General features: G+C 32.4%; 4 protein-coding genes across 4 annotated transcripts; 3 read left to right on the forward strand and 1 right to left on the reverse strand.

Annotated features, from left to right (window-relative positions):
• The first annotated feature begins 39 nt into the window (after positions 1 to 39).
• On the forward strand, positions 40 to 1,626 carry eIF6 (eukaryotic translation initiation factor 6). Its single transcript, XM_017898576.1, has 6 exons — positions 40 to 273; positions 462 to 547; positions 637 to 812; positions 884 to 1,060; positions 1,144 to 1,325; positions 1,401 to 1,626. The coding sequence occupies exons 1-6, from the start codon at positions 167 to 169 to the stop codon at positions 1,408 to 1,410; spliced, it is 738 nt and encodes a 245-aa protein (XP_017754065.1). The 5' UTR covers positions 40 to 166; the 3' UTR covers positions 1,411 to 1,626.
• A 406-nt stretch (positions 1,627 to 2,032) lies between these two features.
• Positions 2,033 to 5,486, reverse strand: LOC108546486 (uncharacterized). Its single transcript, XM_017898570.1, has 10 exons — positions 5,392 to 5,486; positions 4,329 to 5,205; positions 4,004 to 4,255; positions 3,676 to 3,943; positions 3,318 to 3,595; positions 3,077 to 3,220; positions 2,761 to 3,004; positions 2,563 to 2,705; positions 2,362 to 2,497; positions 2,033 to 2,284 (listed from the first exon to the last, which is right to left on the reverse strand). The coding sequence occupies exons 2-10, from the start codon at positions 5,175 to 5,177 to the stop codon at positions 2,103 to 2,105; spliced, it is 2,496 nt and encodes an 831-aa protein (XP_017754059.1). The 5' UTR covers positions 5,178 to 5,205; positions 5,392 to 5,486; the 3' UTR covers positions 2,033 to 2,102.
• A 918-nt stretch (positions 5,487 to 6,404) lies between these two features.
• amx (TM2 domain-containing protein 3 almondex) lies at positions 6,405 to 7,438 on the forward strand. Its single transcript, XM_017898609.1, has 5 exons — positions 6,405 to 6,553; positions 6,625 to 6,692; positions 6,754 to 6,897; positions 6,972 to 7,237; positions 7,303 to 7,438. Exons 1-5 carry the CDS (start codon positions 6,463 to 6,465, stop codon positions 7,436 to 7,438), a joined length of 705 nt encoding a protein of 234 aa, XP_017754098.1. The 5' UTR covers positions 6,405 to 6,462.
• Positions 7,439 to 7,962: 524 nt separating this feature from the next.
• On the forward strand, positions 7,963 to 9,859 carry DMAP1 (DNA methyltransferase 1 associated protein 1). The gene is made up of 6 exons (XM_017898579.1): positions 7,963 to 8,050; positions 8,195 to 8,782; positions 8,840 to 9,170; positions 9,284 to 9,425; positions 9,517 to 9,671; positions 9,738 to 9,859. Coding segments are annotated over exons 1-6 (1,323 nt in total). The 5' UTR covers positions 7,963 to 8,048; the 3' UTR covers positions 9,843 to 9,859.
• Positions 9,860 to 11,775: the final 1,916 nt, after the last annotated feature.

Consider the following 11,775-nt stretch of genomic DNA (forward strand, 5'->3'; position numbering starts at 1 on the left):
ATCCCTGGCTCGTGACATAAACCTCGTGTTAACCGATAAGAGAAAGTGCGTGAGATAGTGGTGAGCGTATATAAAATTTAAACACTGAGAAAATAATTTAACGTGATAATTTCTAAATCTCTATTAAAAATTGACGACGCTAATGTAAATTTACATCGTTACAAACATGGCGGTACGTGTACAATTCGAGAACAATAATGAAATCGGGGTTTTCTCCAAGCTAACAAATTCTTATTGCCTCGTAGCAATCGGTGGTTCTGAGAATTTTTACAGGTAACGATAAGAATAAATCAATATGATTTTATCGCTAATTATATTGATAACGATCTATCCAAAAGTGCTTAAAACAGCAGGATAAGCTTTTCGAATAGCCTATCAATTTTCTAATTTTTGCATGCGTTGATATGAAACGTAATAGAAATTTTCACGAATAATAGATTATATGTTATTGGTAATTGCAGTGTCTTTGAAGCAGAATTAGCTGAAATCATTCCTGTAATTCATGCGTCAGTTGCAGGATGTCGTATAATCGGTCGATTATGCGTTGGTAAGCATAATAGAAGAACCCTAACCTTTAAGATTTGAAATTAACCACGTTTAAACAAAAATTTGAAACAAAGGAATAAATTTAAATAGGAAATAAAAATGGACTGTTAGTCCCAAACACGACAACGGATACAGAATTGCAACATATACGAAATTCACTACCGGATAAAGTTAAAGTACAAAGAGTTGAAGAAAGATTGTCTGCCTTGGGTAATGTTATTAGTTGCAATGATTATGTGGCTTTAGTACATCCCGATCTTGATAGAGCAAGTATTATACCTAAAAATAATATTAATCTTCCTCATATTGTAATATTTATAACAATGTTATGTTATAGGAAACGGAAGAAATTTTAGCTGACACGTTAAATGTAGAAGTATTTAGGCAAACCGTGGCTGGTAATGTTTTAGTAGGTTCATATTCTGTATTATCCAATCGAGGTGGTTTGGTGCATCCAAAAACATCCATACAGGATCAAGATGAATTGTCATCTTTGTTGCAAGTACCACTTGCTGTAAGATAATTTTATACATATATAAAGTAAAAATAAAAAACAGAGAATTTAAGTATTTATTACCAAAGTAAAATATCATGTAGGCAGGTACATTAAACAGAGGCAGTGATGTCATAGCTGCAGGGATGGTTGTGAATGATTGGGTATCTTTCTGTGGTATGGATACGACTTCAACAGAACTTTCAGTTATCGAAAGTGTTTTTAAACTCAATGAAGCTACTCCAGCTGCTATTACATCGACTATGCGTGCATCACTTATAGAAAGGTGATATACATTGCTTCTTGATATTAAGATATGATGCTGTCATAATTTTAACAAATATTTTTTATATCATTCCAGTATGTCTTAAGTAAAGCTGAACTCTCTAAGAGAGTACAAAAATAATGTTTGATGGTAGACTACATGTGTGTACATAAATTCAACATTTATAACAAATATAATTGCACAAAATAATACTGTGCTTTCAACACCATAACTGCAGCACTTTTTGTATGATTCCAACAAAACATGATTTAAAATTGTAATAGAATACTATACTAAAATTTATATAAAATGCAATATTAAGTTTTACCACGCAAACAATTTTTATTGTATGACATGTAATTTTAAAATGTCCTAAAAAAAAAAAAGCATTTTGAAAATGAACAGCCTCGAAAATAAACCTATAAATTATATAGAAAAAAGATTGATACTTACCTTTATTATGTCTAACATTGAAAAAATGAACTTGATATTGTGTATAAAAAAATATTTCCCCAAAACGCTTCCTTAATTTTGTTGAAATTTTTTTAATATATGAATTTATAAATATAACTGCATATAAAACGGAAATATTCTATTGAAATATATTTTAATCGATAATATTCTCTTTGAATACAGACATTTTCTGTGTTAAAAATGTAAATCATTTCGAGTCTGACCCCAACTGTCTTATTTAGTAAATGAGCTATTGTAAATAACATTGTGCGGACCAGCCTGCTAATTAAATTTATTACAAATAAAAAGGGGCAGCCTGGATTTTATTAATTTTGATCAACAAGACTAGAGTAATGGTAATTGTTCAGTATGTAACAACTCGGAAGCAGCTGCAGAGTCTGCACACATAACTAATGTAATACCTGCTTGATAAGATGCAGGAATACGAATGTGAGTTACACCGGTAGTTAGATTATTAAGTTGACGTCTCTGGGTCATTGCTTCGCGTACCATATTTACAACTTGACCTAGTAATAAATGTACAAAGTTAACATTTCGCGTTTTGATGACATTAATTCTAGATGAATGTAAATATTAAACATACCGAAAACATTGAGCTTTCGCCACTTTTGATCCATAGCAGCGATTGGTGTTAAATCCGTATTAGAATTCCAATGAGCTAAAATATCCGCTCTTCGTACTAGCAAAACACTAGGACTTACAAGTTGATGCCATACATACTAAAATTGATTAGAATTTACATATTGTTCAAATAACTCATTTATTTTAATCATAATCAGCTAACCTGTTCAGGTAAACATTCTAATGGATTAGTTAAATAAATTCCTGCTTGTCCAACACCAAATATCATTTGATGATGCCATGCATCTGGAATATCACACCCTTCTCCGCAATGTTGTAAATTTAACGTTGCTATAGGCGCAGCACCTAAAAAACACTAAGATGTACATACTGTTGATTTACATATGTAGCGATTACGAACCTTTTGATATCCAATAATGTAACCAATGAGACAATGAAACTTTCCTTTCTGGATAAAATGCAAAAAACTTTGTTACGACTGATCCATTTGTACATAACGCTATACCACGAGCTAGATCTTCGTGTGTCGATCCAGCCACTGATCGGCTGTATAAATATCGCGGTAATGGTGTACCTGGTTCTCTTTGTCTAGTATTCACACCTTTTACTAATGTTTCTAGTGAAAATGGTACATTTAAAGCCAACTACAAAAGTAAGTGATTAATTAATTGGTCAAAGCACTTTATAACTAAACAAAATAACGAAATGATACATACCAAAGCATTTATTGCAGCAGTAGCACCACATGCAGAGGTTCCTATTTGAGTTACTTGTTTAACTGTAGCTTCTTGTTCACTCCATAACATAATTTTTTCAACTGGTAAAAGGCCATCTAATCGTTCGTTAGATAATTCGTTTTCCTATGTACATATATATGTATGTATAAACATTTACATAAATTATCAAAGTCACATGTAATACATGTTAATATATTAAATTATAATAAGCTATATTAACTAGATTTGAGTCACCACTCTGATTAAATGCAGCTTGTTTATTGAGCATCAATTTCTTTGCCATCATACGATGATAAAGAGTTGAACTGAGATTCACTCTCCTAGAGTTTAAACTCGAATTTTCTGGAATAGAAGCTGATGAAGATTCAACCCACAATTCGGCATCCGAATCTCTATTGTCACCCGGTGAGATAAGATCTCCGCTTGTATTGTGATATCCATATGATTCACGTAAAGGACACCTTGTACTACGATACATTCTGGTGGTTTCCCATTTTCCTATAGATTTGTAATTCGATATAGTGCTTTAATTAAATAGTGTCTTCTCATAGTACATTAAAACAGTAAATATAATTTACCAGTCGCATTTGGCATCCACGGTGCAGGATAATTTGGTTTTATACTTGATTCGGGAGCAGATGAAGTACCACTGGAACATGGCTGAGGCTCAGCATTATTCACATTTTGTACACTTTGCTTTGGGTTTTGAGATGTAGTTGCAATTCCTTGTTTAGCTACAACTTTACCACTACTTAAATCATTTAATACTGGATCTGGATCTACATTATCTAATGCTATATTCTGTATATCTTCATTTATAGATGCCAAATCGCTATCTCCTGTATCCTACATTAAGAATAAATAAAATAATAAATGGATTACGATTTTACCATCATGTTTCAATACCTGCTCACAAGAAGGCCCAGGATCAAAGTCCATTTCCAAAAAATCCATTTCTGGACTTGATCTACCACTAGGACATTGCTCTTCTCCTTCATGTTCTTCCACTTGCCCTTGATTTAACTCTTCCTTTTGTATCAAATGAGCTGCATTATCATTTCCCTTATACGTATAAATACAGTAATCTTCTCCATCTGACATGTCTCCTTCGTTTCCAGAACTTGAATCCCTCCTCTCATTTTGCTCTCTTTGTGTATTCTGATTAACAAATATATAAATTAATAAGATATTGCCTTATTAATATGTTTCTGTATAACAATATAACGCTTACCTTTTGTAATCCACTTGGTCCTGCTACCTCCCTATCCCCGTTAATGTTAGGTCTTAAGAAACAACACGTTCCTTGACTTGTTGAACCTATACTACCCCCTATATTATTTAATAGGCTGTGAGATCCATAGGACCTTGATGTCCAGACACTTTCCACTTCAGGACTAGAGTCTGAACTACATGACACTTTTGATGGACACTTTTCAATTCCAGAAATATAATCTACATTATTTTTCATATCAATATCCTCATTTGGTTTAGCCGTTGATAAATTTGATTGCACTGTAGATGAAACTGATACTGAATTATTTAAATGTAAAGTAGCATTTGATGTACTGCCAGTATTAAAAGAACCTGACATACAAGTATGATTCACATGTATGTTGTTCTGACTGGAAGATAAATTTAAGTGCATTGGAGGCTTAGGCAAATTCAAACCGCTCATACTCATTATAGTCTTATGCTTCAATTGACTTGTAACATTAGTGTTCACAGTCTGGGATTTAATATTGTTAGTATTTAAAAACATGGAAGATACACCTGCATTCAATATATCTTGATTTGTATCTTGATCCATAGCATTGATGAAAGTACATGTATTAGTTTGTGAAGATCTTGTACCATTAGCAAATGCAACCGAAACTTTTGAAGACAAATGATTCTTGGCACTACTGTCTCCCAATTTGTTACTTAACTTTACTTGATCTCCATTTAATTTACTTTCAAACTGTATAACTTTAGATGGTTTAGTTGGCTGTTCAATTGATTGATTACCATTTTTTTTAAAACTTCCTTCTACTTTTGTTTCATTCTTGTTTTGACTGTTACTTGTACCCTCTTCAGAATTCATTATTTTTAAGATGATAGGAACAAGTTGTCTATTAAAAAAATAAACTGGAATGACTTTACTTACTCATTTTAAATTATAGATCTATTTTGTTAGTATACAATTAGCTGCAAATTTTTTTTAGTTAATATGCAGTAAAAATATTATGTTAAATAGAATCATTATGACTACTTCACGAAACTGTATATCACACAATGTGTTAGTATGCAGTATTTACCTTCGAATTATTTTATAACAATGTCACGATTATGCAAAGTTTAATATTAATTCCTTTTCAAGTAAGTTTAGATCACAAAGAGCTAAACGTGTCAGTCTTTGATTAACGAAATTATCAATAAATAAAAAACTTGTTTTCTTATGGGTATGCTGTTCTGTCAAGTGAAAAGAATGAAAGGCCTCACTAACATTTTCTCTCGTATTAGTTCCGGAAGTCAGCTGATTAGTAGAAACAAATGTAGCTACACACAAGTTTATTATTTCTTCGCGATTTTTTTCGTAAAAGCTATTTAATTATCCATAGTAATAAATAGTAATTTACAACAATTTTTATCAAGACAAGCACAGGCGATATCCGAGAGAAAATTCTCTTGTCTTCTCTTTTCATTAACAAGATGATCAAGCTTTTAATATTTACAAAATGTTATCATACGCGTTACAATAAGTCTATGATTTGCCTGAAAAGAAATACTATCTAGAGTCTCTTTTAAATTAGGAATCATCGTAATATAGTATACAAATAATCTACTCTCACGGTTTAAGGAAAATATCAACCAATCGTAAAGAGTCGGATATCTATTTGTGCACTTAATAGTAAATAAAACCTTTCTAATAATAGAGAACAATTAATGCAATTTATATATAGATGCCTAAACGTTACCACAACAACATTCAAATTGACGATGTGTTTCATGACAAAATTTGTAACAATATGTTATGCTTTTCACATTTGAGATATATTTACTGTGTATTATCTACGAATTTAGATAACGTCAAAGGAATAAACGTGAAAAATCCAAGATCGTTAGTCCCTAGAATCACGTTGCTTTGTTTTGATTAAGGGAATATTCGATCGTTTTTTTATTTGTAATTATTCTTTATATCAATAATTGTAAAGTTATTTTTTAATTAAGAAAGGTAAAATATCCTTACGTATACAAATATTTTATTCAGATTCCGAGCGAGCTAGTGGAATATATGGAGTTATGATTTTTCATAGGTAATTCAGTAAAGTATTGTTGAATTTCTGTGTGCGTGGAGAATTAATTTAATCAATTAAATAGTTTTCATAATGAATGTTGTACGAATTAATTCAAAAAATGTGATTTTTATACTTTTGGCGATTTTTTCGACTACTGTCAAGCAAGCTCATATGGGTTATGGTAAATTAATTTTCTCAAGCATTCATACAAATTATTTTTGAAGATACTTATATATAATATTTTAATTGCAGAAAGTGCAATTAAATATGCACAAAAGGAGGCTAATGTAAACTCTACACCAGCATATAGTAGTACAAAGGTAATATAAAAATTGCATCTTGCTTTAGTAATAAAAAGGCCTTAAATAATTATGTTTGTAGGAAGAGATTTCAAGACTATGTCCAAGTGGTATTGCTTGTTCAGAATTGAGTGGAGATTGTTTAAAATGTAACTTAAATTCTAATTGTGTATATGGAGCTGTATATGTTGCTAATTGTTCTGTTTTAGAGCATGTTGACTGTATTGTAAGTAATACAACATATATTATAAGTAATATATTATAAGTAATAATATATTTATCGATATATTAAATTTTAAGGGTGAACAATTCTTTCAAAAGAAGTATGTATGCCGTTACTGTTATCAAACTGAACATTGGGAGCACGAATGCCACCAAAAAAATTCTTGTAGCTCTGTAGCATCCCCACGACAATATTATACAACAAATTGTACAGTAAATGGTGATATATTATGTTTAGGAAGACGTAGATTTATGAAAAATTTATTATGCAATTGGACTGTAGGATATCGTTGGTCTACTGCTTTAATCTTGAGCATTACATTGGGAGGTTTTGGAGCTGATCGGTATGTTGCATTTAAGACATTAAATGTTAAATAAAAATTCCTCATATTCTATGTATGTGTTACAGATTTTATTTAGGTCATTGGCAAGAAGGAATTGGTAAATTGTTCAGTTTTGGAGGACTTGGAGTGTGGACATTAATTGATGTAATACTTATTTCTATGAGATATTTAGGTCCAGCAGATGGATCATTATATATTTGAATAAGTTTTGTAATAAACATAATGTATATAGAAGCAAAATTTATAATTTAAATGATGAGTTTCGTTAATTATTCATTCGGTTAGTAAAAAAAGAGTGAGGATTTTATTCATCACTCTCAAATGAACTGGATTGTATTGTGATATGTACATAAAACGTTAAATAGAGTCCTTTTGTACTTATTATTCTTAAGATGTTGTTTAATTTGCATAAAATCTTTTAAATTATTAGCATAATTATAAAATGAAATGCACATAGAATCATTTCATATTTATTATTCTTAAGGTATTGTTTAGTTTGTACAATCTTTAAAATTATTAACATAATCACAGATTATCTAATGTAAGCTTTTTCACTTTACACAATAAAGCCATATTTTATTATATCTTTTTTTATTGTCCTATAATCAGTATTACATGTTACATACAGTTTTTAATTTCATTCATGTTCGAATGTATAAAAGTGGGAGCATCCTCCCCTCTATCAGACACCCCTCTAGCGGAATCATTCGCCAAACAGTACGAAATCTGTCATTAGCTAGGTGTTTGTGAAATTTCCGATATACTTTCGGTTATTCGAGTTCGTGAAGAAAATAAAGGCTATTCTTTAACGATGTATGTATATGACAAAAAAAAAAAAGTTATTTTAAATAAATAAAAGACACTATCTATATCTACTATCTAACAAATTTAACGTTGCAATATATTTATCGAATACCTTGAATTAACATAACCTCAATGTAAAATGTCTAAACACAGGAAGGACAAAGGTTTATCAAAACTCGACAGCATGGCTGATGTACGGGATATATTAGATATCGAGGTACCTACCACTAGTGAGCTTACAAAGGAATCAATTATAGGCAGTGACAAAAAGAATCGAAAAAAATATGAATACAAAGTACCAAAAAGGCCAGAAGGCATGCATCGTGAGGTCTTTGCATTGCTTTGTAAAGATAACAATGATGTACCACCGCTGTTTCCAACGGATACCGCGAAAGGATATAAACAAGTTAGAGCTAAACTTGGCATGAAAAAGGTTAGACCATGGAAGTGGACACCATTTACTAATCCTGCTAGGACAGACGGTGCTGTCTTTCACCATTGGAGACGAGTTGCAGATGCTGGGAAGGAATATCCTTTTGCCAAATTTAATAAAAAGGTTCCTATTCCAACATATACCAATGCAGAATATGTTCAGCATTTGGTTACAAATGGTTGGACAAGAGCAGAAACCGATCATTTGTTTGATTTGTGTAGGAGGTTTGACCTAAGGTTTATCATAATCAAAGATAGATGGGATTGCACAAAGTTTCCTGCAAGATCTGTAGAGAATTTAAAGGAAAGGCAAGTAAACATTGCATATTTTGCAATTTCTATTTAAACATTTGTATAATTATTTAGGTATTATCAAGTATGTGCAGCTTTAACAAAGGCAAAGTCTCATTCAGATAAGGTTTATATATTTGATGCTGAACATGAAAAACGTAGAAAAGAACAATTAAAAAAATTGTTTGAAAGAACACCGGAACAAGTAGAAGAGGAGCAAATGTTATTAACCGAATTGAGAAAAATTGAACAAAGAAAGAAGGAGAGGGACAGAAAGACTCAAGATTTACAAAAGTTAATAACAGCTGCTGATCACCAAGCTGACCCAAGAAAGAATGAAAGGAAACCTGCCAAAAAAACAGGAGCTTCTGCTCGAAATAGACCAAATAAAGCTGATACATCTCATGTAAATATTTTGCCAATTATCATGTTGGTGTTTATATCCCATTTCTCAGGCTCAGAATCGATATTTATAATTATAAAAATTATAATAACATAATAACGTGAGTAAATTTTCAGACAGTAGAATCAGCTGGAATTAAATTCCCAGATTTTAAAAATAGCGGAGTTTCGCTTCGTTCTCAGCGAATAAAATTACCAAGTAGTTTAGGTCAAAAGAAAATGAAGGGTATCGAACAAATGCTCAATGAACTTCGTATAGGTATTTCCGAATTTCGAATTTATTATTTGTTTCGATTTTCTTAGATTTAGTTTTATCAATACGATCTTTGTTTCTCGTATTTCTTTCATAGAATTAAATCCACCACCTACGGAGCAAATATGCCAACAATTTAACGAATTAAGAAGCGATATCGTTTTACACTACGAACTCCGAAGCGCATTATCGACGTGCGATTACGAATTGCAGTCCTTGAGGCATCAATACGAAGCTTTAGCACCCGGAAAGGTACATCGCTTAAATAGCGAGTCTCAATTTTTCTGAAAAACAATATTTTCAACGTGAAATTTTCAGACACTGATGATACCACCTCCTCTGTTACCTAAGACAGAACCTGAAGTTAAAGCAGATATAATAGACGTGGTCGGTTCACCTAGTATGCCATCTATTACACACTAATTTTTAGAATAAGTTAGGTCCACAAATATTGTAAATAATTTCTCGAACGTTGTATCCCGATGTCTAACGTTTACCATCGGGTGCGTTTATTTAATGTTCTCTTTCCTGTATAATTTTTTACTTTTTATTAGACAATGATTAAAAATAATTTAACGAATGTTAAAATCGTCGAATAGTAGCGTTTCCCTCTCCTATTACGACTCACCATCGCGAGAAGTATCAAACGAAGAATAAAATAACTCGAACAAGGCGTTGATTACTTATATATCTGTGTATTTTATATTGTCGACAAAAAGTAACAATGTACGGTCAAACCGTATAATTTATCTACAACAATCTACAATAGATTACAATATGTTGTTTTGTTTTTGTTGAGAGTTAAAGGGAGGCAGGAATATTAGAATAACGGGAACTGGGTTTTTTTTCGGAAGGAACGGGAAATCGGGTTAAAAGTGTGGAGGAAAGATGGTCGATGCAGGCCTTTCTTCGTTCGTGCTCCGTTAATCGCGATACTGTTGACTGTTTTAATTCTATATTAAATTACTCAATAGCTCTAACCGTACTTGGTACGGAATAATGCATATATATCTGGTTCTTAATGATCGATAACCCACCGCCCGACTTTTCCATCTACGCCGTGCCGTGAGGACTCTCTCGGTCAAAGTTAAGTATAAGGAAAAACTGGGCACAACGCTGGCTGGCATCGTTGACCCGCATATCCGATCCATTGTTCGCGGATCGTGCATCCTCTCGTCTCTTTTTCTCTTTCTCGTTTCATGTGCCGACTGCTGACGCTTCGATCGCGGTCATCTTGACAATACGACGTTTTTCATTTTTGGTACAATATACACATCCCTACTCTTTTTTCGATATTCAATTTAAAGTAATGTCCAAACGAGTCGATCGAAATGGCGATTTTAAATTTAATTTTCCCGCCCTCTTTGTTTGGTTTTCGGAAAATAAAATTTCCAAATAATAGAATTCCGGGCTAGACCAACGGTTAGGTTAAACGACACGAGAGAATATTTTCATAAACTGAAGAAAAGAACCTGAAACGAATTTTAAACAGAGTTCAAAGTGTTAAATTTTGTTCAATCAACAGAGAAAATGATATAATCGTACCTGGAATAAGAACAAGAAACTATGCACGTTTACGCGATGCTATTCTCTGGAGAAATACATACTTATATAGACTGAGTGTCACAAAGGTATACCATAGCCGAATACGAGCGTTTCAAAAATCGTTTCGACTTTGAATGCGAAACGAAACAACGACATCCTAACCGTTACGATTTAACGTATAGAAGATTCGTTTTTACGACAAATTTTTAATTCTCCGAACGATACGTCGAAGAGGAACGAATAATTTTCGATCGCATTTTCATTGTCCTCGCATTTCAACCGGCTTACTAATCGATGCGCAGATTTTTCGTTCGCGACGAGAAGAGCACGATCGTTGATACTGGCACAGCAAACGGGTCGGGTGGAAATAGTGAAAGAAGTTGAGCCACGAATAAAGGAACACCGTGGCTGGCAAAACACGCGTAATACGTGTCTATATGTATATACACACTGCTATACATGTATACATATATACACATATCTGTAGCAATAATAGTAATAATTATAATAATCGTAGCGATAATAATAATAACAATAATAATGAATACGAACAATTTTTAACGTACAGAGTGTATGCGTACATTCGTCAACGAAAGTTCCCTTCGTCTTTCCTTTCTCGTATTATTTTTCCTCTATTTTTTCCTTACTCTTCGTTTCTATCTTCTATGCTTGTTCTTCCTCATTTAAACAACGCGAAACCGTTCACAGGGTTATTGATTCGATAACGTCCGAGCGATCCTGCAACTGACCGGAGAAGAGATTTGTCTCGTTATTATTATTATTATTTTTTTTTTTTTCAATTACTTTTGTT

Source organism: Eufriesea mexicana, unplaced genomic scaffold, assembly GCF_001483705.2.
Source record: "Eufriesea mexicana isolate 0111107269 unplaced genomic scaffold, ASM148370v2 scaffold654, whole genome shotgun sequence".
Classification (NCBI taxonomy): Eukaryota; Metazoa; Arthropoda; class Insecta; order Hymenoptera; family Apidae; genus Eufriesea; species Eufriesea mexicana.